Below are 22983 nucleotides of genomic sequence, written 5' to 3' on the forward strand. Positions count from 1 at the left end.
CCTGAAGTCGTTGATGAGCATAAAGGATATCCCGAGGTGCCGGCAACCATGACAATGCGATCTCAAAGAACCTTGTGATTTTTATTTTGAAAGAGTCACAGGTATTGTTAATGCTTCTGTGGCTGGCTGTGGGCATTCACAATCGAAGAAGATGCTAAGGTTCAGTTAATTCCCCAAGGCTTCCTCTCCCTTGACCCTACAAGTGCCAGGGGGGCTGGGCTGTGACTTGTTTACACAACACACTCTGAGGCGCCCCACACAGTAAGTGCATGTGGGGGGGCCTCCCTAAACGCTGGGAGAATGCAATCAGTTACTACTGGCGACCTGAGTCCACTCCTGATTTCTGTGAGCCAGCTCCATAAACCAACTCGGAGTATGTACCAGCCCTCATACGGACTCACTCAGCCCACCACAGGAGGCTCTGGGCCCGAGAGACAGGCAGGTTCCAAGCAAACGCCCTGAAGAAACCCCATTCGAGAATCGGCCAAGTCAATGGCACATCCATCTAGTGCATGTGGTCATTTTAATCATACTGGTATCACTATACTGGAATACTATGCAGCCATGCAAAGGGAAGTTCTTATTTTTTTTTTTTTTGTATTTTTAAAAATGGTTATTTATTTATTAGAAAATTTTTTAACATTTATTCATTTTTGAGAGACAGAGAAACAGAGCATGAGCCAGGGAGGGGTAGAGAGAGAGGGAGACACAGAATCCAAAGCAGGCTCCAGGCTCTGAGCTGTCAGCCCAGAGCCCCAGGCGGGTCTTGAACTCACGAACTGTGAGATCATGACCTGAGCTGAAACCGGACACTCAACCGACTGGCCCACCCAGGCGCCCCTTAGAAAGTTTTTTTTTTTTTTTTTAAAGAACTGACATGCAAAGACTTTTATGACATACTGCTCACAGAGAAAAGGCGGGCTGCAAAACAGTGTGAAGAGTCTGACCCCGTGTAGGCAAAACCATCTCCACATCTATAGAACTACGTGGGTATATAAAGACAGATCTGGAAGACTGTTCACCAGAAGACTGACAAGGGCTTTCTCTGGATGGCATTGTTTGAGGGATTTTAATTTTCTTCTGTGCATATTCCTATACGGTTTGAATTTTCTGAGAGCAGATCTCTTCTGGAGAAACAGAACGGGAAAGAAAAATAGGAAGAAAAGAACCTTCCCCCTCCTGCCTCCGCCCCCACCTTTGCCCCGTTGTACGTCCAAGCCACCACTCAGGTGACTCCAGGGCAGGTGGTACGTAGCCTCACATGAGGAACCCTTGCCTTGGGTCTGAACTGTGGGGGCTGGGCCACGGGTCCTGCTGGGCCGGCGCTGGGAGGCATCCTAAATGGAACTAAAATTTTTAATAGGGATGGGTCAGAGGAAACAGGCAACCAGGACCCTTCATCCCTCATGAAGCCGAGCAAGGGTCAGGCAAGGCATTTGCTGCCAGAATTACCACTTAAGGTGGAAAGGCCGATCTCTGGCCTAGGAAGAGGGCACAGGTCTGGGTGCCGGCTCAACAACCTTCTGGTCCAGGACCAGAAGGATGGCATGTACATGGGTGGAGGCCAGAGGTCCACTGGGTGAAGGGAGGGTCAGCTGAGCAGTTCCACGGGTGTGCTGGTGACTCAGAGAGAGATGGGAGTGGTCCAGGGATGGGGAAGAAGGATTGGAGGGATTCTGCTGCCTTGGGGCTCCACAGAGATGGGGGAAGCCTGGCTTCCCGCCACACCGCCCTTGAGAACTCCCTGGCTCCTCTGAGTTCACTCCTCCTCTGCCTCAGACCCCTGCGGGCTCCCAAGTGCTGGCACCAACCGTCCCCATTCAGAGTCCCCCTCGGGCCCACCCGGGCTCTAGCCAGCTTTGCCAGCCACCTTGTCTGCCTTTCACCTCTTCTCTGACCCTCTCTCCTGCCTCCCCGCCCTGTCCTTCCCTTCTTCCCTCCCCGCCCCACCCCCGATGTAGCGCCGACTACATTAAATTGCCCTGTGTTCCCAGCTTTCCATGCTGTTCCTTACGTCTTTTGCTCTGTCTCCTCCCTCATCTCCTTCTCTGTCTAGTAAGCTTCCTGGAGCTTTTGGAGGTCGACTTTGTGGCCCTGGCCTTGCTCACGTCCGGGTTCCCAGTTCCCAGCCCGCGCTTGGCACCAGGCAGAACCCGGTAAATGCCTGCCGAGCGAGCAGTGGGGCTGGCGTACCTTTTTGCTCCGGCGCGCTGCTGATGGTGAACGGGTGCCACTCGTAACGTGCAATGGTGGGGACGTTCAGATACAGGTAGTCGCCCGGCCTATAGTGGAACAGAGGGGGCCGCTTGATGAGCAGATGGGTGACCTGGGAAGAGAGGAAGATCGGGGTCATCCGTGCAGGCCCAGGGGCCCCCGGGCAAGAGGGCAGAGGCTGGGTCATCCTCCTCTGTCACACACCAGGCCAGCCCTGGACGTGAGACCCTCCGGCCTGTGAGTGGGGCTTGGCCTGCGGCACCTCTGCCAGCCAGGCGGTAGGTGATGATCAGAGAAAGGGACAGTAGAGTTTGATCCTGGTCTGATCCCACTTCTTATGGGGTGAACACTGCTGGCAGTGGCCTTTCTCGGTGAAGCCCCCTGACTGCTGTAGCCCGTTTCTTGCAACTGCTGTAGTATTTGGCTGGCATCCAACCACTAATGGGCATCTCCCCCAGGAGAACAATATCCCCCTGGACCACAGCTTCTGTTTATTGGGCACCCACAGCGTGCCAGACCCGCGCGAGGCACTTAAAAGTGTCATCTCTGGTCCTCATGGCAGTTCTCTGAGACGGATGCCATTCTTTCTCCGCTTTACAGATGAGACGCTAAGGCTCAGAATGGTTAAGGAGTTTGCTCAAGGCCACCAGCTAGGAAACCACGGGATCCGCAGCTAATCACGGCGGAGGCTGTCCAGAGCTGAGCCACCCAGAACTGCCTTCCCTTTCTCCATAAATGGCCCGGTCACTCAGCCACCCAGGAGATGTCCTAGGCTCCTTCCTCTCCCCGCCCCCAAATGCAGCCGGTTACCTCTTGGGTCTTTCTGTGATATGCCACCCCTTTCCCATCCCATAGCCACTGCCCCTGTTTAGGGTCAAGGCCCTCATGAGCTCTCGTCTGCATATTGTGCAACAGCCCCCAAATGGTCCTCACTGGACCGTCTTCCACAGAGCCACTGCAGAAATCTAGCTGGAAAAGAAACTGGCTTACTACCCCCATCCCCCTCCCCCTGATCAGGCGTTCCACCAGGCCCCGCCCACCCCTCTCCCTGGCACCTTGGCTGTAGCTGTGCTAAATTACCCATAGTCCCCAAGGACAGCACCCCTACCACAACTCGGTGCCTTTGCTCAGCCTGTTCCTTCTCCCAGGAGTACCCTTCCTTATCTTGTCTACGCAACAAACTCCTGCTCATGTCTCAAAACCCTGATGGGGCATCTCCTTCCGCATCCTGAAGCTTTCTCTGACCTCTCAAAGATAGTTTCCTACCTCCTGACACTCTGCTCTCACCCATACAGCCCTGCACTGTAACTAAAGGGCAAAGCAGGACAGTGCCCAAGCCGTCTTTGTGACCTGGCATAGGGCCTGGCAGTTTGCAGGCTCTTAAGACTGATCTTTCATGGTATCCCGCCTACCTGTCATGCCGCTTCCTAAAATGTCCCTCCTGAAGGCTAGACCAGATCCCACACTTTGCTTGTCTCCTCTGCTGTGCAGGGGCCATAGCTACGCTATTCCCTGCTTCCTTGCGGGTCTAGCAGGGTACCCAGCTGCTGCGCCCTACCATCCGCAACGCCCCTAGGCACCTCAGGCCCCCTTCACACCTTGGAGGGAAGGAGATTGACTTCCACGATGCACAGGGCTGCCATGCGGGACACTGCTAGCCCGATGGCCTTCTCCAGGAAGAACAAGATGCCAGGGACCAGAAGCCACTTCCAGAAGCTGGGCCCGTGCACAATGAGCAGGATCCACATGGGGAGGTAGGACAGATGAGTCCAATAGAACACCTGCGAGGGTGAGGAGGGAGGGGGCAGTAAGCTTCCAGAGCTCAAGTCCTGGGGGTAGAACAGGGAAGCCCCCAGAGCCTTGGTCATGCACTGCTCTCCTGGGGACAGGGGCTGGGGCTGCAAAGCTTTGGGGCTTATTTATTCTGGGCCGTTGGCCCAGGGATCATATAAGGGTTCCTGGAGCTCACACCAAACATCCGAAACCTCTGCCTGGGGATGTTCTGGGCAGAGTGGAGTGCCCCCAAAGGGCTCATGAGCATCACGGTCCCCATCACATTGACGCTTTCTCAGGGGGACATGAAGACAGCCATTTCCTGAGCATGGAGAAGAAAAGAGCAGAGCACCGAGCTGGAATGCCTGCTCTACTACTGGCTGTGGGAGCGTGGGCTAGGAAATTACTTGTCTGAGCATCAGATTCCTTGTGGGTCAAGCGAAGATGCAGATTCCGACTTCAAAGGATTGCTGCTGGTGCTCTCTGTCTACCTGATGTGGTTTGGTTTTGGGCTCCAAACCAAATCTGTGACCTCCTGCGCAGAACTAACGCTCCTCCGTTGGAGCATCGACGTGCCAGGTGTATACTTAGCGGCTTCACATATAGTATCCCATTTAATTCCTAACATAAATTCATAGGTAGAGAATTATAGGGCCATTTTATAGATGGGGAAGCTGAGTGAGCCTGTGTCCCTTCCCCTTCCTAGCTTAATCCCATTAGGGCAGGGGGCATGCCAGCAAACAGGCAGAATCTTCCAGAGCAAAACATTTTTCGCTTTGCAGACATGAACTGCAGCCCAGGGGAAGAACCCAAGTCGCGGGCACATAACATGCAGAGCAGCCTGGGCACTTCCTGGGCTCTGGAGTAAGTGAGAGGGGACACGGCATGAAACGAAGTTGGGAGGCCAGCCTGGGAGAGCAAAGGGGCAAGGGCCTGGCACCTCAAAGTGGCCGCTCCTTCGGATGCAGGAGCTGGAGCAGACAAACATAAGGAGCAGCAACAGCAGCAACGCCACTCCGGTAGGGGAGGCGGAGCCACGGACCCAGCCAATGCCGGGCCTCGTGGTGAGCAGCAGTTCCCAAAACCGGAAGGGGCTGGCCCCGGACTGAGCCTGGAAAGCTGGAGACAAGCACAAGACAAGCTGTTCCCTCTCCACCTTTCCCTTGGGGTCCCCACCCTTCCCCATCAGGCACCCACCCAGGCAGAGACCCCTTCTCCACCCACCGGGCATGCAGGGCACACAGGGCTGATAATGAGTGGTTTGTGGGTGGCCCACCGGACTCCTGGCCCCCAGGCGACTCACCGAAGTTCGCAACGTGGGCCACGGTGTGCACAAGGGAGAGCCCAACCACCACCCAGCCCATGAGCTGGTGGAACTGGATGTTCTGGTCCAGCGGCAGGACCTGAGCCAGCCACGTGGCCCGCAGCCAAGTGAGGCAGCGTCTGAGCATCAGCACCTGGCCGGGCAAAGTGGCGGAGAGCCTCAGCTGGTGCGCTCGCGCGCGCTCGCTCTCTCTCTCTCTCTCTTTCTCTTTCTCTCTCTCGGCCCCGTTCTCTTTTCCCCGGCAGCCAACTCCCAGCCTCTTTCTGAGCTGTGTTTCCTGCACCGGCCGCTTCCCCATCTCCCCTGTCCCCAGGCCTTCACTGCCCCCCTAGGTCCACAGCTGGGGTGTCCAAAGCAGCGTCTCCAGAGTTGGGGCAGGAACAGAAAATGTTGCAGAATGACTGCTGGTATTACTTTGATCTAAATACAGGAGGAGTACATAAGCTTTTTGGTAACATTTAATATCTGTGTTGACATGGTGCCCTCATTTAGTCTTTACGTCAGACGTCACATGTTATGTCTAGTTCTCAAGGTGTCCTGGAGGAGAAAGACTGGCTTTTCCAAGGGGCTTTTGACAAGGGCTCCCTCCTTGCTCATTTGCTTTCAATGTACGTGTGCCCAGATATGTGGACTTGTAGATTACATTGTCTGATTCTAACAAAGCTAAAGTACCTCTCACAGAAAGGACAAGTAGCTTAAAAAGATTCCCTGCAGAGAAAGTGCTGATTGAAAGCAATGTTAATAATGCAAGAGCAAGTGACCAAGAAAATAAGTCATGGGTCTCCAACTCCCACACATAGCCAGTTCTGAGGATAAAAATAAAACCCACGGGGCACCTGGGTGGCTCAGTCGGTTGAGCATCCGACTCTTGATTTCATCTCAGGTCATGAGCTCAACTGTTCAGTTGGGTTCGAGTGCCGAGTCGGGCTCTGCACTGGCAGCATAGAGCCTGCTTGGGATTCTCTCTCTTCCTCTCTCTCTGCCCCTCCCCTGCTCACGCTCTCTCTCTCTCTCAAAATAAACATTAAAAAAAAAAAACCCACATAAGAAGCTGATATTATCAAGAAGAGTATTTGAACTAAAGCTGTACATCCCTGATCATTAAGGATAACTCTTGCCATATAGTTAGTGTGCCGTAAGTCTAATAGCTAATGATAATAGGGCATGCACATAATTACAAGTAAATGAGCATGAATTGGGTTATTGGAAGGGATTTTTGTTTTAATTGTAGGAGCAGAATCGAAACCACTTGGAGACCTCACTCCCTGGCCCAGAGTATCATATTCTGACTCATTAGCCTGGCATTCAAGGGCTCTTACAGCGTGCTCTCTGCTTGGAGCCCTGCACAAGAGCCAGCCCCACCTCCTCCAGGGTCCACCATAAGGCTATTGTGAACATCAAACGGAAAGTGCTTAGCCCGGTGACTGTACAAAGTAAGTGCACAAAAATGCCAGCTGTGTTGGGCACCTGGGTGGCTCAGCCGGTTTGTGAGTTTGCCCCCCCCCCCCCCCTCCCCTTAGCGTGTCAGTCTCTGTGCTGACAGCTCAGAGCCTAGAGCCTGCTTCGGATTCTGCGTCTCCATCTCTCTCTGTCCCCTACCCCGCTCACACTCTCTCCCTTTCGAGAACAAACTTAAAAAAAATTTTTTTTTAAAATAAACTAAAAACGCCAGCTGTGTTTTACGTGCTGCGTGACTATGGACACGTCACTGCCCCTCTCTGGGCCTCATGTCCACCGTGTATTGCCCCAACTGACGTCTGAGGTGCCATCCTGCCCTGAGGCACCCCAGGTGTCCACGTGTCGGTCTATGAGGAACCTACATCATCATCCTCCCGCCCGCTTCCCTGCCCTGGGACGGCGGAGTGTTACCACGATGAAGCTGCAGTCAAGGTTGAGGCACTGGCCGCAGCCCTTGGCCACCATGACGCTGGCGCCCAGGGCCCGGTGCGCGCAGGCCGCCAGAGTGAAGAGCAGCACGTGGAGGCCCGCGTAGGCGGCCAGGCAGAGCAGGTGGCTGCGGTGGTTGTGCCAGTAGGCGGAGGTCAGAGGGCGAGGACGGCGACTGCGCGGCCGGGCGGCAGGGGGCGTCAGCCAGTGGGCGGCGCTGTGGGAAAGGGGCTCGGCTCAGGGGGACTCGGCCAGGAGGGCTGCGGCGGGCACCACCGAAGTCGGAACCTAGAGACCCCACCCCCACCCCCCGACCCTTGTAACCGACCAAGTCTCTGGAGCCTCGTGGCAAGTGGGCCGGCTTCCCTTGACACCAGGAAACAGAGAGGTCAAGCGACTTGCTCACAGTTACACAGTTAGGTGAAGCCGAGATGGAACTCCCATCTGTCCGATGCCGCACCCACCATGGCTATTTTCAATACTTCCCTTACTTGCCAATTGGGGGGGGGGGGAAGGGAATCGAAAAGGATGGAAGAATCTGAGACGTGTTGTGGTGAATAACCCACAAGTAAGTTAATACACGAAAAGAATGAATTACAAAACCTGCACTTTTCAGAGCTCGGAGTCAAACTTGGTGTGTTGTTACACCACGTCTATTTTATTTCCTCCGCAGCCCTTACCAATTTAGTACTTCCCTTGTTTATGCATTTGTTTATTGGTATCAATTACATATAAATTAACGGTGCCTGCTCCATCAAGCTGAATAAATGACTGCCTTTGCTAATTATTTGTGTGACCCCAGGTAAGTTACTTCAGGTGAGGTAACTAACTTCCTTTGGGGCGTTGCTATAAAAGGCACTGGTATATTTGTATAAATGCCCAGCCCACAGTAGGTGCTTAATACTGTGAGGTTGATTCTGAAAAGACACTGCAGAAAACGGAGGCAAGACCATAGCTGCTCCGCAGTACAAGACCTTTGTCCCCTATGAAAAAGAGGGCAAAGGCCGGACTTGGAGGGGCTAGGCAGAATGCAGCTGGGCGGGGTTGGGCGAGGGTGGGGCGGGCTGGGACTAGGCATGGTGTGGAGTGGTGGGGCTGGGCAGGGTGCGGCGAGGTGGGACTGGAGCATGGTGGGGCTGGGACTGGGCTGGGAAGGACCGGCCTGGGGCGGGGCGGGGCGGGGGCGGGCAGGACTGGAGCGGGCCACGGGTGGGGCGGGCCTAGGCAGGTTGGGCTGGATTGCGGTGGAGCGGGGCTGGGCGGGGCTGGAGCTGGTCACCGGTGGGACAAGCCTGGGCGGGGTAGGGCGTGGTGGGGCTGGGCCTGGGCGGGGCTGGAGCGCGTCACCGGTAGGACGGGTCTGGGCGGGGCCGGGCGTGGCGTGGCGGGGCCGGAGCGGGGCTAGGGAGCGGCTGGAGTGGGGTTGGGCGGGGCTGGGCGGGGCCAGAGCGGGCTATCGGTGGGGCGGGTCTAGGCAGGGTAGGGCGTGGCGTGGCGGGGCTGAAGGGGGGGGGGGGGGTCACCGTTGGGACGGGCCTGGGCGGGGCTGGGCGGGGCCAGAGCGGGCCACCGGTGGGGCGGGCCTAGGCAGGGTAGGGCGTGGCGGGGCGGGGCTGGAGCGGGCCACCGATGGGGCGGGCCTAGGTAGGGTAGGGCGTGTAGGGCGTGGTGGAGCGGGGCTGGGGTGGGCCTAGGGCGGGGCTGGGGTGGGCCTAGGGCGGGGTTGGAGCAGGATTGAGCCGGGCTGGCCGAGCTGGGGGCGGAGCTGAGGGATCCCCGGGGCCTCGGGCCCCTCTGCGCACCTGAAGGGTAACCCCTACGCGGGCAGTGCCCACGCTGGAGACAGGGCCGCACCTGATGGTCAGGTTTTCCATGACCCCGGGGAAGCGCTGCAGCTCGTTCCGGAGCTCGTCGAAGGTGATGGCGCCGTTGTTGTCCTTGTCGGCCGACTCGAAGAGCGCCAGCGTCAGCTGGTCCAGCTTCTCGTCTGGCAGCGAGATGGCGCTCTCGCGCATGCACGATTGCAGCACGGTGCGCAGCTCATCCGCGTCGATGGAGCCGCTGCCTGTCCCAAGTGGGGATGAAGACGAGTGGGGGCCTGCCCGGGACCCCACTCTGTACCCGCAGACTCCCCTTCCCATACACACACATTGCATCGAGTGGCGAACGTTCCCTAATCGTCCACCTCCAGTTTTCTTGCTTGCTTAATTTGTAAGGATTACTCTGCTTAGAGTATTAATTATCCGGAAGCAAATTGTACGTGGGGAGGTGGTGAGGGAAAGTTCCCTGTTGCTCTCTCACTTGAAGCAGACCTTCCTCTTCCATGTTGTGCTGAGAGGCCACAGCTGGGCACTCAAGTCCAGCCACATGACTTTACATGAGTATGGGTGACTGAGAGTGTGATGGGAAAAAGAAGCCAAATCTCTCCCCCGCGATGAGAATTAGAGGCATATTTTTTTCTGTGTGTATTTCCATTCTTCATGAGCAGCGGGCCTGTGATTAATGAGTTCTTGGCCTGTTGGGATGTAGACACACTTGAGGTAGCTTTGGATTTCTGCCCCTTACTAACTGCTGGTGGGCTGTAAGTCCTTCTGAGTAGTGAAACTTACTTTGCTCATCTATAAAATGGGGATCATAATTCCTCCCTTTCAGAACTGGTTCAAGGATGATAGATCATTATATAGCACTTACTGCAGTATCTGGAAAAAAGTAGTTGCATATAAATGGAAAGTCTTTACTGGTATTATGATCGTCAGGAAGACCCAAAGCCAAAGTCTCAAATCACATGCCAGGGCAGAGTCTAAAGTACCCCTCTCCAGTCACACTCCTGTCCTCGGCTTTCCTAGTCAAGAGCCACCATGCAACAGGTTTCTAACCACATCTGGAGCTCCAGTCCCTCCCCTGTCCCCTTCACACCCTGTCATCCATCCAACTTTATTCTCTCCTTGGCTAATTTCAAATCTAGGGTCCTCCTTCATAATTATTCTCAGACACACGTTCTTCTTCCTTGTCCTGCTGTCCTTCTATTCCAATGACCTAAAAATATCCCATCTCTGAGGGAATCTAGCCACCTGCTCTCCCTTCGTGCACCAGGGCAGCTAATAGGACACTCCCGAAGAAAAGCACCCAAGAGGGCAGGAAGCTTTATCCCCAGCCAGAGCGAGGCCTTCAACTTGCCCTGCAACCCTCTCCTGCTTCTCTAGTGTGGTCACTTTTCTGCTGTCTGCAAGGACCACTTCTCACCTCCATGGCCATCCAGCCCCTCGCTGGATCTCAGAGAAAGCAGAAGCCACCGGCAGGGAATGCCCTCTAGTTCCCGCCATAAAACTGCAAATCTCCTTTCACCTGCCTGCCCTGCCTTCCTCCCCGCCACTGCCTGCTAGGAGAACGTGAGTGTGCCACTCCTCCCATCACAAACCGACCTCTCCATCTGAGGTCATCGGTAAACCTCAGGAGCGAGCAAAGCTTGATGCTCAGAAAGCAGTCAGTGAGGACTGTCCCATGGAGACTGGGTGGGGTCTGAGGAAGATGTTCAGGAAGTGGGTATGGTCAACTGCCCACGTACTAGAGGAAGGGTCAGGATACCCTTGGAACATCATAGAATATGCCCTGGACCCAGAGAGTCAAGACCATTCCATCCTGACTCATGGGATACAGACAAAGCCATTCTCTCAGAGGGAAGATGATAGCAACAGGATGTTATATATCCTATTGGGGAATGGGTTCCAGGAATGAGGTCTGGCTAGATTGAGTCAGGTGCAGCGAGGAGCTAGAGAAACCCCATAGGCCAGAGGGCCCTGCCCAGCAGCAGTCCCGCACCTAGGTTGAGCTTTTCAGGATGCAAATCCAGCCCAGTGACTTCCCTGCTCAACACTCTTCAATGACTCCCTGTTGCTAATTGTACTGAGACTCCAAACCTTGGCCACCGAGGCCCGCACAGTCTGGCCTCCCCAACCATCCTAGTCTCACTGGGTGCCTCTTTCTCACTGCAGTATCCCTTCCTCTGATGATTCCAGGCTTTCAGAGATGCTTGCTGCCACGGAGTTGCCAAAGGTTGAAGTATATATTTTTTTTCAAGTTTATTTATTTATTTTCGAGAGAGACAGAGAAGACAAGCAGGGGAAGGGCAGAGAGAGAGAGAGAGAGAGAGAGAGAGAGAGAGAATCCCAAGCGGGCGCCTCAGAGTTGCCAAAGATTTAAAAGCAGGATGTTCATGGGGGCGTCTCAGTCGGTTGAGCATCTGATGCTTGATTTTGGCTCAGGTCATGATCTCACAGTTTAAGGTTGAGTCCCACATCTGTCTCTGTGCTGACAGCATGGAGCCTGCTTGGGATTCTCTCTCTTCCCCTCTCTCTCTGCCCCTTCCCTGCTGGTGTTCTCTCTCTCTCTCTCTCTCTCTCTCTCTCTCTCAAAAATAAATAAATAAATATTTTTAAAAAAAGTGGCGGGAAGGGGGAGACAAATTGTCCATTTTGGTAATGGAGTTTGAGTGAACAGTAACACACAGTGGCTGACACCTATAAAGGGTGTATCCTGTGCTGGGCACTGTTCTGAGTTTACACAAGTTAACTAATTTAATTCTATCAACCTCATGAGTATATACTGTTATTATAACCATTATTCTCATTTGATAGGTAAAAAAAACCTGAAGCACAAAGAAGTTAAGTATCTTGCCCAAGGCTCACCATAATAATTATTATTTTTTTAATGTTTATTTATGTTTGAGAGAGAGAGATCAGTGTGAGCAGGGGAGGGGCAGAGAGAGGGGGACAGAGGACTTGAAGCAGGCTCCGTGCCGACAGTAGAGAACCTGTTGTGGTGTCTGAACCTACGAACCGTGAGATCATGACCAGAGCCGAGGTCGAATGCTTAACCAGCTGAGCCACCCAGGCGCCCCCACCATGATTATTAATAAGTGATGGAGCTGATTTTGAACTTAGGCAGCCTGACCTCCGAGTCAGAGATCTTAACTCCTAGACTCTGCTGCATGGGACCCAGGATCAATATATACATACAGTGGAATATGATGTGGCCACAGGAAGTAATGCTGTAACCACACTAAGTTACCACTTAGTAGCCAGGGTGGCTACAATTAGAAAAACAACAACAACAACAACAACAACAGAAAGTAACGAGTGTGGGCAAGATGTGAACAAACTGGAGCCCTCGTGCATGGCTGGTGGGAATGTCATGCGTTACAACCTCTGTGGAAGACTACGGTGTTCCTCAAAAGACTAAAAATAGAACTACCATCTCATCCAGCAATTCTACTTCTGGGTCTACGCCCAAAAGGATGGAAAGCAGGGTCTTGAAGACCTATACCCGTATTCATAAGAGCATCACTCACAATAGTCGAGAGGTGGAAGAAACCCAAGGGTCCGCTGATGGATGTATAAACAAAACATGGTCTATCCATACAATGAAATATTGTCCAGCCTTAAAAAAGAATTAAGTCCTGTCACATAGTACAACATAGGGTGAACCTTGAAGACGTTATGCCTAGTGACATAAGCCAGTCACAGAAGGACAAGTATTCTATGATTCCACTCATATGAAATACCCTAGAATAGTCAAGTTCTTACAGACAGAAAGTAAAAGTGGTTTGCCAGGAGCTGGGGAGGGAGGAATAGAAGCTAGTGAGTGTTTAATGGGTATAGAGTTTGGGATGATGAAAAAGTTGTGAAGATGGGTGGTGGTAATGATCGTTCAACAAGGTGAATGCACTTAATGCTGTGGAACTGACATTTAAAAAATGGTGAAAGTGGGGCGCCTGGGTGGCTCAGTCAGTTAAGCGTCAGACTTGGGCTCAGGTCATGATCTCACAGATTGTGGGTTCGAGCCCCGCGTTTGGGCTCTGTGCTGACAGCTGGGAGCCTGGAGCCGGCTGCGGATTCTGTGTCTCTCTCTCTGCCCCTCCCCCCTTGCACTCTGTCTCTCTCTCTCTCTCTCAAAAATAAATAAAAACATTTTTAAAATGGTGAAAGTGGTAAACTTAATGTTATATATATTCTGCTACAGTAAAAATGATGTTACAAAGCAATACAGTCTTGCATAAACAAGTGTTTATATTGTTTAGTAAGAAAAGGCAGTATGCATAGTATAATCCCATTTTTTAATTTAAAAAATGTGTGTGTGTGTGTGAGTGTGTGACAGAGATCAATTAGAAAGCAGTAGAGAAAAATGTTATGGGTGATTTTTGCTTTCTTCTTAAAACCATTCTGTATCATCTAAAATGTTCACAGTGGACTTAACGTTCTTATTATAATATGGAAAAAGCAATAAAGCAATTTCTTTTTTCAAACATAGAAAAGAACAAAAGAAAGTTCTGGATTCTGGTGAGTTGAATCAAAGGCATTGGTCTCCTGGGCTAGAATGGCCCCTTCTCGCCACCTTCCACAAAAGGGAGGCAGAGATCAGACAGAGAGACGGGTCGGGGTCACGCCGAGGGAGACAGCCATCAGCCTGGCCTGGAGAAAACAATCCTGTTCTGCCCCAGAGACGCTGAGATGGGTCACTTCCTTTTGTCCCCTCCCACTGAAGCCACCCCCGCCCCCCAAGAGCCCTTACCGTCAACGTCGTACACCTGAAAGAGGAATTTGAGTTTGTCCATGGGGTTGCCGTGGATGAGCAGGGTCAGCGCCTCCAGCAGCTCCTGGAGCGTGATGGTGCCACTTCCATCGGAGTCAAACAGGGCGAAGAATCTCTCGGCAAAGAAGGACTGTGGCCAGAGAAGGACGGGAAAAGGCACAGCGTGGACTCGGGGCCTGCGCTTTGAAGTCGCGTGGTGTGCGCGCACGCATGCGCCGTGGGGTGGTGGGATTCTGGCAGGACTCCGTCCGGTGCGTGGGGTGTGATCGCAGGGTGTGATCTGTCCGCTTGGCCACACTAGGGGGCGGTGTCCATGGCCCATCCTGCCTGCCTAGGGCAAGTTCGGACTCCAGGTGGAAGAACTATTCAGATCCCTGCAGGGAGGATGGACTTGTGTCTGGGCCTCAGGCCCTCTGCCGGCACTGCAGCCTGGTCATTTGTATGGACTGTCTGTCTCCTACCTGCCATCGCCCCCATCAGCCTTGCAGTTCAGACCCCTCAACCTGCAAAAAGGGTCAGACAGAAGGTCCCCTGCAGGCTCCTCCCAGGTCCTGTCTCATCCCCTTGGGGTGAACACGCGGGATGAGTGAACCAGGACTGTCTTGGAGGATGGTGCTTGAACACCTGTATCTCGCCTGTACTAACTGTTTAAGCTGCCGGTAGCCTACACTTCAGGCTTGTTCTTAAGCGCCAATTCACTCACTCTATTCATTCATTCATTCATTCATTCATTCATTCGGCAGCCATGTCCCGCACGGCTCCTGCCTGCCGGGCCTGGTGATAGACACTCAACACAGAAATTAAGACAGGCTGGGTCAGAGCCCCAGATATACCAAGCGCAGACGCTCCCCTCGGGGCAGGGGGAGGGGTTCGTAGGGTTCAGGTCTCACCTAAAGGGACCGTGAGGAGTTTACAAGCGCCAAGTGGGGGCCAAAGTCGGCTGTAGACAGTCAGCCCTGCCTTGGCTCTCCTCTTTCTTCCCTAGATCACTGAGTAAGACCTTAATCAGTCTCCACCATCTTGAATGGTCTTTATCTTAAGGTATTTTGCAGCCTCCTGTTGAGAGTGTAATGTTCTGCCAGGCAGGTCTTTTTTTTCCTTCCCCATGTTCACTATATAGAAGGAGGCATGGCATTTAGAGCTCTTAGCAGCATCCCTGCTACCAGCAAGTGAGGGGCCCTCTGGTCCAAACGGGGACATGTAGATGGTCCCTATCAAGGACACAGGCCACCACCAGATGCCAGCCCACAAAACAGGTGGGGAGAGGTTGACATTTGCCGGCTCACTCCCCCTGTCTCTGTGGATGTCTCCCCAGTCTGCCCGGCATGCAGGCTGTTCCAGGGATGGGCAGAGACCCTATCAACTGGGAGAGGACTGGGGACAGTGTGGGTGTCTCACGGATACAAACCATTGGAAAACATTATTTCGTGGAAGGAGGCTTATGTACACGATAGCATCAACTCTGCCCGTGAGGCCGGTGGAAAATATGAGGCCAAAAATACTTCTTAAGATTTGGCAAGCTGCTGATACCCAACTTCACATGTTGTTTTGAAGACCCCAGGAGGCCATGGCTACCAAAGGGACGGACGGGCATCGGTAGCAGAGACAGAAACGTCCTCCGATCCTGCTTAGAGGTGGGGCCTTGAGCCCCGAGGACGCCCGGGGGCGATCTTTCCCTCCTTGTGACGTACTGTGTCCCTGAGAGCCGGATGGCTCTTCCCTTATGAACGCGGGGCCCTACTTCGGGAGCGGACACTTGCCTCTTTCACATTCAAGGCTGTTTTGAATTCTTGCAGGTTGATCTCCCGGTCTTCTCCCGCAATGGTCTCAAACTGGTGTGTCACCCACTGAAGCCACTTGGCGTCCTCCTCGGCACTCATGGTGCTTGAGACAAAGGAGACAGGTTTATGGCCTTGGGGCGGCCAAGGGCTCCGGGTGGTTCCAGGCCCTGTGCCTTCTTCTAACGAGGGCCTCGGGCCTTCCATGGGCTGGATCAGCCTCCCCTGGACTGCTGAGTCCCTGTCTCTCTCTCCCTTCCATCTGGCATCAGACAGCTTGGGCTCGTGTCTCCTTAGGTTTCGGAATGATAGGGTCCCAGTGAGATGGAGTCCAGATTGTGGGCACAAGGTCAGAGAGTAGCACACTCTGGGAATGCCATTAACATGGTGACAATCCTCCCCCACCTCACATTTACACAGCTCTTTAGTGTTTTCCAAATACCTCCCACCCACCACTTCATTTGGTCTCTATCACCATCTGGTCGGTCACGACATTTTATAAGGAGGAAATAGATTCCGAGCAGTTGAGTACTTTAGCAAAATTTATTCAGCCAGTGAGAGAGAGAGAGAGAGAGAGAGAGAGAGAGAGAGAGAGAGAAAGTGAGCGCTCAAATCCAAGGCTGGCGTGTTTTCCATCATGCCCCAGTGCCTCCACCCTTTGCTTGAATATTTCTAGTACACGCCATGCCAGGACTCAGGCCTCGGGTCTTGACTCTCTGGGTCCAGGGCATATTCTATGATGTTCCAAGGATATCAGTGGGCAGACACCCTCCCAGATGAGCTAGCTATACAATGACCTGAACAGAGGTTAGTGATAAATGAGGACACCACTTTCTGTGGCATCAGAATCTGACAAACCAGAATTGAGACTGTGACTGAGGATATATAACATCCTGTTGCTATCAACTTCCCTCTGAGAGAATGGCTTTGTCTGTATCCCATGAGTTCAATATAACCTTAAATGATTTAGCTACAATTGATCCTCATTATTTGCAGATTCCGTATTTGTGAATTCGCCTATCTGTTACACTTTACCTGTGACCCCTAAATCAATGCTTGTGGCATTTTTGCAGACATTGTGGACTTGAGCAGAACAGTGATAAACTTGAGCTGCCCAATGTACACGTTCCCAGCTGGGGTTGAACAAAGTAATGCTCTGCCTTCTTGTTTCTTGTTTCAGCTCTCATATTATGAACAAGTGTCCTTCTCATGATCTACTGAGTACTGCAAGGGTTGAATTTTTGTGCTTTTTGTTGGTGATCTTGCTTTGTGTTTTTTTTTTTTTTTTTTTTGAGAGAGAGAGGTCTCAAGTGAGCAAGGGCGGAGACAGAGAGACAGAGACAGACAGAGAGAGAGAAGTGGGGCTCACCCAACGTGGGGATTGTGTTCACCAGAAGCAGGGTTCGTGCTCACCTGAAGCGTGGGCTCAAGTTCACCTGATGTCAGACTTGAACTCACAAACCGTGAGATCATGACCTGAGCCGAAGTCAGATGCTTAACTCGCTAAGCCACCCAGGTGCCCCATTTTTTTCATTCTTAAAAAAAATTGGGGGGACGCGTGGGTGGCTCAGTCGGTTGAGCATCTGACTTTAGCTCAGGTCATGATCTCCCAGTTTGTGAGTTCAAGCTCCGTGTCGGGCTCTGTGCTGACCACTCAGAGCCTGGAGCCTGCTTTGGATTCTGTGTCTCATTCTCTCTCTGCCCCTCACCCACTTGTGCTCTATCTCTCAAAAATAAATAAATGTACAAAAAAATTAAAAAAACATTTTTTTTTGGATGCCTGGGTGGCTCAGCCAATTAAGTGTCTGACTTTGGTTCAAGTAATGATCTCAAGGTTCATGGGTTCGAGCCCTGCATCGGGCTCTGGGCTGACAGCTCAGAGCCTGGAACCTGCTTCGGATTCTGTGTCTCCCTCTGTCTCTCTGCCCCTCCCCTATTCGTGCTCTCCCTCTCTCTCAAAAATAAATAAAAATTAAAAATAATAATAATAAAAAAAATTTTTAGGGGCGCCTGGATGGCTCAGTCAGTTAAGTGTCTGACTTTGGCTCAGGCTATGATCTCACGGTTTGTGGGTTCGAGCCCAGAGTGGGGCTCTGTGCTGACAGCTTGGAGCCTGAAGCCTGCTTCAGATTGTGTGTCTCCCTTTCTCTGTCTCTGCCCCTACTCTGCTTGTGCATGCGCACTCTCTCTCTCAAAAATAAAGGAACATAAAAAAATTCTTAATTTTTTTTTTTTCTTACAGGGGACACACAATGTTACATCAGTTTTCAGGTGTATAATGTATCTCTACATGCTATGCTGTGCTCACAGCGAGTGTTAACTACCATCTGTCACCATGTAACATGATTACAATGTCATTGAATACATTCCCTGTGTTGTACCAGGGATTTTGCTCTTTAAAATGGCCCCAAGAGTGATGCTGAAATGCTGGCTAGCACTCCTCAGCACAAAAAGGCTGTGATATGCCTTATGGAAAAAATATGTGTATTAGGTAAGCTTTGTTCAGACATGAGTTTTAGCACTGTAGACTGTGAGTTCTACGTTAACAAATCAACAACTTATATTCTTTTTTTTTTTTTCCACATTTTATTTATTTTTGAGAGAGAGTGAGCACAAATGGGGGAGGGGCAGAGCGAAAGGAAGACACAGAATCTGAAGCAGGCTTCAGGCTCTGAGCTGTCAGCACTGAGCTGGACGTGGGGATCAAACTCACAAACCGTGAGATCATGACCTGAGCCGAAGTTGGATGCTTAACCGACTGAGCCACTCAGGCGCCCCTCAACAACTTACATTCTTAAAGGAGGCTTTAACTACAAGCACACATAAAACAGGGTTATACACTGAGGGGTGCCTGGCTGGCTCAGTTGGTAGCGTGTATGACTTTTTTTTTCTAAGTTTTATTTATTTATTTTTTGAGAGAGAGAGAGAGAGAGCAGAGGAGGGGCAGAGAGAGAGGGGGGCAGAGGATCTGAAGCAGACTCCAGGCTCTGAGCTGTCAGCACAGAGCCTGACACGGGGCTTGAACCCACGAATCACGTCCCATGTGGGGCTCGAACTCACGAACCATGAGATCATGATCTGAGCCAAAGTCAGACACTTAACCGACTGAGCTACCCAGGCACCCTGGAGTGTGTGACTCTTGATCTGGGGGTCATGAGTTTGAGCTCCACATAGGGTGTAGAGATTATAAATAAGTAAACTTAAAAAAAAAAAAACAAACAAACCCAAGGCTATACATTGATTTTTTGACAAAAAAGTTGCACCCAGATGTTAGCAAGGACTTAACCCTGTATTTTCCCTAGGAGCAATGGCTCAGAATTCCCTAATTCATTGTTTTCAATGACTTTATAGGACACAACTGCCATGAATAATGAGAATCAACTGTACTTATATATTAAATTTAAAAATAAACAAGCTTTCACTTAAGGAACTGGGAAAAAAATAAAATACACACACAATAAATAGAAGGATTGACTATTAAGTAGAAAGTCTGAAATTCAGGAACTAGAAAACTGAATAAAGTCAAAATAATAAATTTATTTTGATTAGGGCAATGATTTCACAGATGTATCCCTATGCTAAAAGCTCATCAAACTGTTCGCTTTAACTATGCGGTTTGTGTTTTGTCAATTACGCTTCAACTCAGTGAAAAAAGAAGTTGGGTCTTGGAAAAGCCTGAATAGAAAAACACGATTAAAGAAAAAAAAGTGAAAGAAATACATTAATATTGAGAAGGGCAATAAAAATGGAGGTGCTACAGAAATGGAAGAGTATTGTGTGTAGATTGTTGGTGAATTCAGGGAAATGAATCGATTTCAAGAAGTAACAACCTGAACAGACCAAAAATCATTCAAGAAAGGAGAAAGGCAGTGAAATGTTAACCCTTTACAATAATATCAGGCCCAGCTTGTTGTTACAGCTGAGTCCTATCCAATCTTCAAAGAATAAGTCCAATGCCAAATCATCTCAGACGGTAAAAAACAATGGCAAGACTCCCAATTTACTTTACAAAGCCACCATTACCCAATCCCGATGAAGATAGCATACAAAAAAGCAAGCAAGCAAGCAAGATAGATGGATAGATAGAAAATTCTAGACAAGTGTAACTTGTAGAGATGCAAAACTCCAACTAAAATACAACCAAGCTAAACCCTGGGGTTTACTTAAAAAATAATAGGGGCGCCTGGGTGGCTCAGTCCGTTGAGCGTCCAACTTCAGCTCAGGTCATGCATGACCTCACAGTTCGTAGGGTCGAGCCCCATTTCGGGCTCTGTGCGGACAGCTCAGAGCCTGGAGCCTGATTCAGTTTCTATATCTTCCTCTCTCTCTCTCTCTCTGCCCCTCCCCTTCTCACACTCTGTCAATCTCTCTCTCAAAAAAATAAACATTAAAAAAAACTTTTTTAAAAATAATCCACCTGTATCACGAAGGACTGTTCCCAGAAATACAAGGATAGTTCATTGTTACGTAATCTATGAAGCGCCCTCTGCTGGCTAGTGGTGCGGTGTGGGAGGGGTAGTGATTCCCAAACTGTGATACATGCCTGTCAGAAACAGGGAGGGCTTTGCTAAGATGCCCATTCTGACTCACCAACTTGGGCGCGGAGGGGCTGGGAATCTGCACGTGTAGCCAAGCACCCTGGAGGTTTGCGACCCACAGTGAGTGGTCTAGGCTCACACCTGGAGAACTGCTGTCCTGAAGGTTAAAGCCCCACTTCCCTCACCTCTCGGGACCTAGAGGAAGGCACTCCACAAAGCAGAGAGGATTCTGGAAAACAGGCTGCATTGCATGCAGGTGCTAACCCAGGGATGGTGGGGATGGGTTTCTGATGTTCACCACCCCCTTCTCAGAAATATGAGTGTTTCGGGCCTGCAGAACGAGAAGAAATTCCGGGAGGCTGGTGGAGAAGAGGCTGGAACAGCTGGCAGGAAGGAAGGAGGGAGGGCATGGGGGAGAAAAGAAGGAGACAAAAGTCCTCGACAACGAGCGAGGAATCCAGATTTCACAGCTCCAGGGGAATAGTATGCTCACCAGAGGCCAGAATTTTCCTCAGGAGACCAGGATTTTGGGTCTGGGCTTGCCTGGCCCTAACTGAATAATACCTGGCCCCATGCACTCTAGTTTCCTCATCTGTAAAACGTGACAAGCATTCTTCCAACAGGAGCGGCCGCAGGGATCACACGAGGTGCCATTTGGGAAAGTGCAACTGGCAAACACTGTACAAATGCCAGATGTCGTCGTTAGTCTGACGATGCCGATGCCTGATTTTACAGATGTGAAAACAGGCCCAGAGAGGACTGGTGACTTGCCCAAGATTGCACAGCTTGCTAATGACCAGGCAAGACCAGGCTCGGGTCTCCTCACTTCTGTCCCGGGGCAGACAGTCATCCTTTGTAGCTCACCCCATCTCCAAAGGCAAAGAACCCTTGCCTTTCCCTTGTCGCTGGCATGGAAAGCTAGACAAATGAGCCACTTACCCTCTGCAACTTTCAAGGTCTGGTTGGGCTGGGTCTCCCGGTGTGCTCATCCTTTCTCCTGTTTTCTAGACCACAGGTCCCAGAGAGGCTGTGGTCTGTATGGCAGCCTGCATCGAGGAACCCACAGTTCACTTCTCTCCAGCTCCTCCTCTTCCTGAGTCTTCTAAAGCCCTGCTCACACCCACAGCCCCTCGGTCACCCACGTGCTGGCCACTGGCCAACTTGCTCCTGAGAAATTCCAACAAGGAGCCTATTGCGAGGGTGGGGCAAGGATTTATCTGGAAAGATGTTGGCTGTCTTCCATCTGGCCCGATATCTTGCATTTCCCCTCCCTCAAGGAGATCAATAGGTAGGAGACCTAGAAATGCACCATGCAATAATAATAATAATAAATCACCAATAAGTCACAGTAGGCTCTACTCAACACCTAATGAGCCAACTGAGACTTCATTGATCCCAATAGCATTGATTACCAACAGAAATGTTGAAGTACTCACTCTGAGCCATGCAGTGTGCTAAGGACTATATACACAGCATTCAGGTAAATATATAACACAGTCCTGTCTGGTGGGCATTATCATCATTAAGCCACTGAAGAGGAAAGTGGGGCTCTGAGATGTGAAATAACATGTCCAGATGGCGTGGCAGGCAGGCATTCAACCATGGTAGGCTAACTCCGGAGACTGTGTTTTTATTTTAATGTTTATTTATTTTTGAGGGAGGGGAGGGGGAGAGGGGCAGAGAGACAGAGACACAGAATCTGAACCAGGCTCCAGGCTCTGAGCAGTCAGCACAGAGCCCAACACAGGGCTCCAACTCTCGAGCTGTGAGATTGTGGACCTGAGCCGAGGTTGGAAGCTGAACCTTCTGAGCCCCCCAGGCGCCCGTGGAGACTGTATTTAACTACCCAGGGAGCAAAGCTCAGTCCCAAAGTACTGAGTAAAAACATATTGGAACAGTCCTGTGAAGAGGTTGCCAGTTCAAGGGACCTGGGGAGGGAGGGAGGTCTGTGAGCTCTATTTGCTAAAAACCTAAGAGAGATTATACAAACACAAAGCCATGCCACAACTAAAATTTGAAGTGCTTTTTACTTTTTGTCCTGCCTGGCAAGAGATCAGCTGAGGCTGAACATCTGTGGCAGATTAGGACCCCTGACTGGTGATTTTAGAGGTCTCTGGTTAATTTCCAAAATGAGGGCAATAATAATTGTTTGGTTTATTTATTGTGAGAGACAGAGAGCAGGAGAGGGGCAGAGAGAGAAAGGGGAGGGAGAATCCCCATCAGGCTCCGCGTTGGCAGTGGACGCTCGGCTAGAACTCACGAACTAGGAGATCATGAGGGGGAAATCAAGAGGCGGACACTTAACCAACTGAGCCACCTAGGTGCCCCAAGGAACGTGTAGTTTACGTTAAATCTCCTTACAGCTTGCAGCCCATTGATAGACACCTGAAACATACAGAACGTGACCTTCCTCCAGGAACTCATGGCTGCCTTAGTGCCTTAATATTTATGTCTGATATTATTAAAGACTAAAAGTAACTTTAGTTACTTAACAGCAGCTAGCTTCTCAAGATCCTGAAAGCCCTGCTTCCAAATTCCTTAGAGACTTATGCTCTCTCTAACCCCCCCAATTAAAAAGTATATAATCAGTCACTCCTCACAATCCCAGCACGGCTCCTTCTGCCCATGGGTCCTGTCCCTGTGCCATAATAAAATCACCTTTTTGCACCAAAAACATCTCAAGAATTCTTTCTTAGCCATTCTTTCATGAACCCCAAACTTCCAAATTTCATAATTTCATCACCATGATCTTGGTTTAGGCTTCATGTGCTTTCCTTTGACTCAGGATTAGAAAGACCTTCAAGGTCGTAGAGCTTAACCAACCTTTTTTTAGCTTAAGTCTCTCTTCCGTCATTCCCCAACCACACTTGGTGGTCGTCAG

The 22983-nt window shown here is 51.0% G+C and overlaps 1 protein-coding gene across 3 annotated transcripts in view; it reads right to left on the minus strand.

The window, feature by feature from the left end:
- Positions 1-21373, minus strand: part of NOX5 (NADPH oxidase 5) — a 45320-nt gene extending 23947 nt beyond the window's left edge. For 2 of the 3 annotated variants that reach the window (XM_053223819.1, XM_053223818.1), the window contains exons 1-9: positions 21042-21373; positions 15547-15670; positions 13766-13916; positions 9053-9263; positions 7181-7415; positions 5291-5444; positions 4928-5106; positions 3813-3995; positions 2194-2326 (exon numbers count right to left, since the gene is read on the minus strand). In XM_053223819.1, the coding sequence (XP_053079794.1) occupies positions 2194-2326; positions 3813-3995; positions 4928-5106; positions 5291-5444; positions 7181-7415; positions 9053-9263; positions 13766-13916; positions 15547-15670; positions 21042-21091 (1420 nt within the window). In that variant the 5' untranslated portion in view covers positions 21092-21373. The remainder of the gene's footprint in view (positions 1-2193; positions 2327-3812; positions 3996-4927; positions 5107-5290; positions 5445-7180; positions 7416-9052; positions 9264-13765; positions 13917-15546; positions 15671-21041) is intronic. The other variant, XM_027067633.2, reaches the window with a different exon arrangement.
- Between the last annotated feature and the right edge of the window lie 1610 nt (positions 21374-22983).

The sequence above is a fragment of the Acinonyx jubatus genome, chromosome B3 (genome assembly GCF_027475565.1).
Source record: "Acinonyx jubatus isolate Ajub_Pintada_27869175 chromosome B3, VMU_Ajub_asm_v1.0, whole genome shotgun sequence".
NCBI lineage: Eukaryota > Metazoa > Chordata > Mammalia > Carnivora > Felidae > Acinonyx > Acinonyx jubatus.